Below are 6,984 nucleotides of genomic sequence, written 5' to 3' on the forward strand. Positions count from 1 at the left end.
TTACATGTACATGTGTGTTTCATATTCAAGTCTTCTCTTGTGAGAAGGCATTAGCATGTGATGAGGATATGGGTTTACACATATAATGACATTATATGACAACAAGACCCATGTTAGAATTCCTAAAATCATAAATACATGCAAATGTGACCAAGGAATTACACAACCCCATAAAAGGTGACTACTTCAAACTCTAAAGACACCTTGTCTACAAGATGTTGGACAATGTGACGATGTCAAAAAGTTCACATAACGTGTCTAGAAGCATTTTTGGGAGACAAATATGTCAACAAACCAACCATTATCAATTGGAACATAACATTTCCAAGTTTTTAGGTGAAGCCTATAGATACTTTTCTGTCAACAGATCCAATTGAGATTTTTGAGTTTTAATGCACTGGTTAAAAGATTGGGGAAAATGAGAGAAGAAAGTGTAGTAAACATTGGAACAAAAGACTTAAGAGGGAGACATAGGAGCGTAGCCATGCAAGCAACACATTATGAGAAGTGACATTGCAAGTGTATTGGCATTATTGAGAGAGCATCTACACATACATTGCAATAGACATTCTTAACATTGTAAATTAACTACTACATACATATTTCCATTGAACACTCGAATCCACAATTTTGAGCCTTAGGGCTTTGGTTGGTTAACACAAAGAATGAGAGAATGAGAAAAGTAGAGTACAAGAAATGAGAAAAGTAGAGTACGAGAAAAGCTCTTCACAAAGTTAAGGTAAACCATAGGTTGTCTCCTACTTGTGGAATGTGAAGCATGGGAAGTGGAGAAGGCAATGTTAAGACACCTCCATGTGCACTACAAAGGAATTACTTACCAAGGTGCACCAAGGCAATCACAACCATGGCAAGTATAACTCTCCTATTGTTATTCAAACGGATTTAAAAACTCATTATAGAAGTAAAAAAGAAAAGTCAACCTCAAAAGAGGCAATTTGTATACAAGGACATCATATTAAATATTATGATATGAACAGGTCCGAAATTTGTGGGGGATTATCAAGTCGAAGTGTGCTAAAAGCTTGGGTTTGGAATACATGTCCAAAGGTGCTTCTATATTTGGAGCAGATCTTGGATTAGATGTCTATCCTTTGGGACATTATTAGACCTACACAAGATCTAGGTTGCCCGGTGCAAGGCCTCGGATACTAGTCCTAGCATCTTTGATTTACCATGTGAAAAGGCTGTTTAGGAGATCGCCTTAGAGGTTGGTTGGTTAGTTGCGTGTTGGCCTAATATAAGGCTGTTAGAACCTGCCTACAATGTGTTTTGTATGAAATGTCCCTTGGGGTCTTTTAAGTAATATAAGAGCAAACTACTTTCAATTTCAAAAAAAAAGCTTCTAAAACATAATCTTAGTTTGGCATATCATTGCTCAAGACAAGAAGCTTTGGTCAATCATAAGCTAAGCATGCAATGACCTTTGCGGTGTTAGTTTTGTACTAGTCTCCACTAGGTTCGTGATTAAAAAATATCCACGATTTAGCACATGTAGGTAGTAAACGCACATGTAGGTAGTAAGCTTCTCTCCTATGAAAAACTCCACAAAATAGATGCCCCTAACATTCAAAAAATCACTTGCTTGTAATGCCTTGTCAAGGCTATGGGTTAAAGCCAATACCTTCACTTTGGAAGGTGAACTGTAATTACTTCTTTTAATATACTTAACTTTACCACCAAAAAAATTTTCAAAAAAACATATTAATTAATTAGTTGGGCGAGGGGATGGCAAAATATAAAGACATTTACCATTAATCTAAAGACTTTGGAAACCAAGACACCTGTGTGTGTGACTACAACCAATGTGTATGTATTCGTGTTATGTCTGTCACTGTGTGTACGCGAGAGAGAGAGAGAGAGAGAGAGAAACTGACTGTCTTAAGATGTTCGCCGATAAACGATAAATTTCCATTTTGAGGGTGTGTCTTCAAGAAAGAAATGTTCCGGTTCAAAATTCAATGGAATGTCTTACACAGCTCCTCGAGAAAGAAAGAATTGCAATGGTGAAGCTACTCCAATGGCAAGCGCAAAATTGAGAAGAAGAGGAGAGGGGAGAGAAATTTCTGTGGAGGAGAGTGCCTCCGAGCGTCCAACCTCAAATTTCAGAGAAGAAGAAGAAGAAAGCCGGTGATTACGGCTTTCTACTGCGGTGTTCGATCATTCTGTGAAGAAAACGAAGAGAGAAAGAGAAGGAAAAAAAGAGAACCTAAGAAGCCGGAAGGCGAGAAAAACCAGAGGGAGAAATTCTGGTATGGAGAAGAAGAGCGAGGTCGATGGAAGCCTTAGATCCGGAAGAGAAGGCCGCCATGAGCTGCGAAGAAAGGAGCAAAGACGAGGGACTCCACAGCCATGAGCTTGATGAGGATGTTGAGCGACGGGCCTGATGTATCCTTGAGCGGATCCCCCACTGTGTCGCCTATCACTGCTGCCTTGTGCGCATCTGAGCCTTTCGGACCCAGCGACCTCGCATGATCTGATGCTCCCGCCTACACAATCCGCACAAATCCGTCAACACCAACTTTATCGTCCTTTCATCTCCGGTTGATTTATCCTATTCATCCCTCCTTTGCAATTCACTTCTGTTATCGTTCAAGCTCTCGATTTTGAACTTTATCGTCCGTTCATCTCCTATCCTATCTATCCTGAGCCTTTCATCTCCGGTTGATTTATCCTGTTTATCCTTTCCGTCAATTGCAACAATCACACTTTGCGCAGTTTATATGCTTTCATAGCTGCGACAACATATGTGGCAACGAGTCCCATCATCAAAGCTTTGAAGATCCAGAAATTTCACGCCAGAAAGTCCAGAGACGAACCTCGATGTACTTCTTGGCATTGTCCCAGGCACCTCCAGTGTTTGACGCAGAGATGGCGATCTTCACCACACGGCAGAAACAAACGTTCAGATGCAAAATCACAGCACAGCAGCTCCCATGACTAACATGCAGAGCAAATTTCAAGAACAGAACGCGATACCTGAACGCCGGAAACCAGAGCACCGGCCAAAACTCCTGCAAGTGTCTCCACGCCGAACAAGATGCCAACAATCAGGGGCGTCAACATGACCAAAGCCCCAGGTGGAATCATCTCCTTGATGGACGCATCGGTGGAAATCTTGACGCAGGTTGCGTAGTCCGGCTTGGTTATGCCCTCCATGATGCCAGGGATGGTGTTGAACTGCCTCCTCACCTCCTCCACCATGCTTAAGGCTGCCTTGCCCACGCTCTTCATCGTCATGGCAGAGAACCAATACGGCAACATAGCTCCCACAAGCAATCCGATGAAGACTCTCGCAGACAGCACGTCCACTGTGGTGATCGAAGCTCGGCTCACATAAGCTCCAAACAAAGCCAGCGATACTAGCGCAGCTGATCCAATAGCGAACCCCTGCAGAACATGGCAGATAAACATCTCTTCCTGAAATTTACCTTCAAGGTCGACAGCGAATTGATACACCGCATCGGCAGATCCGATCGAAAAGCAACTCAATACACTTCATCGCCGGACAATCTGTTGCACAAACTTTAACTTAGATCGTAAACGATCTCAGACGGGATAATACCTTTCCAATTGCTGCCGTAGTGTTACCAGCAGCATCCAAAGCATCAGTTCTTTCGCGAATCGTGTGGCTCATCCCAGCCATCTCAGCTATTCCACCCGCATTATCGCTGATTGGTCCGTACGCGTCGATTGCCAGGCCCGTGGCAATGGTGCTCAACATACCCAACGCTGCTACCGCAACTCCATAGAAAACAGCCAACGCGAAGCTCACATAAATTGCAACGGCTATGGCAAAAATGGGAATGATAACAGACTTGTAGCCTAGAGCTAAGCCAAAAATGACGTTGGTTGCTGCTCCTGTCCTGCACGAATCGGCTACATCTTGCACAGGGCTGCGAAACAGGTACATCGCATCAGCATTTGAACTTCCATAAAGTGCACAACCGGACTGACGCTGGCAAAACACCCCATTTCGAACGATACCTGTATGCGTTACTCGTGAAGTACTCGGTAGTATAACCGATGATCAAACCCGCCCAGAGTCCGACTCCCACGCAGAAAAACAGTTCCCTGAATCAACCGCATCGCTAAGCATCTGATAGACAATACAAAAACAACTCCGAGACAGACAGCAAAAGTACCCTTGGACTCTAAGACCGTAGCCAACATCGAGCATCCACAGGGCATTACCACCACTGCACCAGCCTTGGAGTGCTGCCTAGATCGTATATGTGGAATGAAGTTGGGAGTGCCACCCAGCAGACAAGAAGGATGCCGAGTGTCATCAACACAGTGGAGATGATCAGCTGCCTCTTGAGAGCGGGCTCGATTTGTTTGACGTTCTTGATCTCGAAGAAATCCGTAGCGAACAAAGTAGTGATCAAGCAGACAATGATACCCATAGAGCTGATTAGCAGAGGGAAGCACATTGCTGTAAAATCGTGAGTAGTGCCGAAAGAGGAAATGGAAGCCACGACGAGGGCAGCGCAGGAAGATTCAGCAAAGGAACCGAAGAGATCAGAGCCCATTCCGGCAATATCTCCGACGTTATCACCGACATTGTCTGCGATGACCTGCAGGACGGAAGAAGAACGAGATGAGTTCGGCAAAAGACGAGATTTGGGCTGTGAAGACAGATTTGGGTAAGAAAACCGTGCTCCTCATCAGACACAGACAGATTAGCCCTTAGAGAGAAGACCAGATTTCAGCTGGTGATCTTTTTTTTGATTCATGACGATCGCTCCTGCTTATGTGATCGACGAAATTTCTGTCTTGGATGAAGTATTTCAACCATAAATCAGAGAAAGCAACGGAGCTATGGAATGTGACATTACCGCTGGATTTCTTGGATCATCCTCGGGGATGCCCCTCTCCACCTTTCCGACCAGATCAGCTCCCACATCCGCAGCCTTCGTGTAAATTCCTCCCCCGACTCTTCCGAACAGAGCAACCGCAGATCCTCCAAGCCCGTATCCCGTGATAGCTTCGAACAGACCCTCCCATTCAGTTTGATAATATAACCTGAACAAGTTGATGGTGATGTAGAGCACCAACAAACCGTTCGCGGCGAGCAGGAATCCCATGACGGCTCCAGATCGGAATGCAGTGATGAATGCCTTCCCGACGCCCTTCCTGGCCTGCAGTGTCGTTCGAGCATTGGCGTAGGTTGCGATTTTCATGCCCAGATAGCCTGATAAGACCGACGTGAGGACCCCCAGGATGAAGGCTGCCGTGGTGAAGGCCGCGGTTATGAGCGCTGGGGCGCATTCTTGCGAGGAATCGTATTCGCAAGGCTGCGTAGACAGGCTGAAATTTTCGACGGATCCCAAGAAGACGAAGATGATGACCGCGAAGGCGCCCAGGAACATGGCCAGGTATTTGTATTCCGTGAGCAAGAAAGAATTGGCACCTGCAACCACAGCACGCACCTTGCTTCTCAGCAGAGCGACGAATCCAGAAAGTTAAGGAACCTGAACTTGTTACGAGCTTACTGAGCTCGAAGCGAAACGTGGAAGATGAACCGAAAAATCGAAAGCTTCTGCTGCAAAGTCTGCGCAGATCGAAACTTGAACCATGAACCAACAACTTGGATCGGAACGTGAAGCATGAAGCAACAAATCAGAGAGCTTCAAGCTCTTTCAAATCCAGTTCTCGATTTGTTCCTCCATTCTTCATGTTTCGACGATTTCAGACGCTATGAATGAGGAAAGGTGCACGCTTTCCACAGATGTTTGAAGCCGCAACCATCTGTGGAAACTGGGCACCTTTCCCACATTCATCTTCTCTTTCATCGCCTCTGAAAAAGCCAGGAGATTTTAAGCTCTAACGCAATCTGGGATGCTATGCAATCAGATCGCCGCACACAACATGGGGATAACAATGTCGGCAAGAGCAGAAGTCTAAACGCCGTAGCTCAGCGCATGCTGCTGCTGAAGCCACACGAAGGGAGTTCTTACGCCCCTCGCAAGCTACATTGCAAAGGACGACGCAAGATCTAGCGACAGAAAATCTGCGGCACAAGAAGAAGACGAAAGAAGAAGAAGGAGAGCGGCTAATCACCGAGCGAGATGGCCTCTTGAATCTCGGCGCACTTGGCCACGACCTCGGAGCCGCCGAGGCCCTCTTCGTGCTCAAGAAGGTAATCGCCATGGCCGTTGTCGGTGGTTTTGGAAGGGGAGACGGAGACGAAGGAGACGAGGTACCATTGGAGGAGGGCGAAGGCGATACCGATAAGAGCAGAGGCAGGGATGAAGATATCGGTGAGGAGGACGGAGAGGAGAGGCATGGCGAAGGAGGAGGAGAAGCAGGAGCAGGAGCAGGAGCAGGAAATGTTAGGCAACGCGCAATGGAGATGGCGAGCGCGAGCGAGGGCTGTGAATCTCGAGCGGGTTCAAAAAGCTTAATCACTGGCAAAGGGAATGGCGGGATGCTAGCTGGATGGATAGAGGCTGGAGAGCGAACACACTGGGGAGAACGTGGAGGAAAGCGGTGGCCAATGGCGATGGCGTCGACCTGCTGGTGGTTGCGGTTGCGGTCGTGCGCAGAGCTCCATCACAGGCGCTCAACCCACACAGCTTTCCCTCTCTTTCTTTCTTTTTTACCGCTCCTGTTCCTTGGCGTCGATTTCACGCCTCTCTCCCGGTTTTCCTTCGCCTCGCTTCTGGTCAACTTTTCCATCCGTCAAAATTTCTTGTCCCCTCGCAAAAAATCAATTCACCTTTCCCTTCCTGCTTTGCCAATTATTTTACTCCCCGCGAGACCTTGGATCCCCGCCGATTTTCGCGGCCCCCGCCCGCCCCCCCCCCCGATCCAGCTTTCCCTGCCCGCTTTGCCAAATTGCTCCCCGCTCTTCAAGGCTCGCGCTTTCACCATTCCCGAGCTCCTCACATCCACCCCGTCAAGCCCATTCTGAATTTTCTTGTTTCCCCACGATCTCGCCGCTGCATGCGGACGAAAAGCTCG

At 46.9% G+C, this 6,984-nt stretch overlaps 1 protein-coding gene across 1 annotated transcript; it reads right to left on the reverse strand.

The window, feature by feature from the left end:
* Positions 1-1,772: 1,772 nt before the first annotated feature.
* LOC147890433 (pyrophosphate-energized vacuolar membrane proton pump 1-like) lies at positions 1,773-6,343 on the reverse strand. The gene is made up of 8 exons (XM_087390171.1): positions 6,082-6,343; positions 4,857-5,431; positions 4,213-4,595; positions 4,006-4,092; positions 3,584-3,914; positions 2,998-3,408; positions 2,838-2,897; positions 1,773-2,507 (listed from the first exon to the last, which is right to left on the reverse strand). The coding sequence occupies exons 1-8, from the start codon at positions 6,305-6,307 to the stop codon at positions 2,304-2,306; spliced, it is 2,277 nt and encodes a 758-aa protein (XP_087246297.1). The 5' UTR covers positions 6,308-6,343; the 3' UTR covers positions 1,773-2,303.
* Positions 6,344-6,984: the final 641 nt, after the last annotated feature.

This window comes from Dipteris shenzhenensis, chromosome 19 (genome assembly GCF_047967505.1).
Source record: "Dipteris shenzhenensis isolate YYH24624 ecotype China chromosome 19, Dip_SZ_1.0, whole genome shotgun sequence".
NCBI classification, from domain to species: domain Eukaryota; kingdom Viridiplantae; phylum Streptophyta; class Polypodiopsida; order Gleicheniales; family Dipteridaceae; genus Dipteris; species Dipteris shenzhenensis.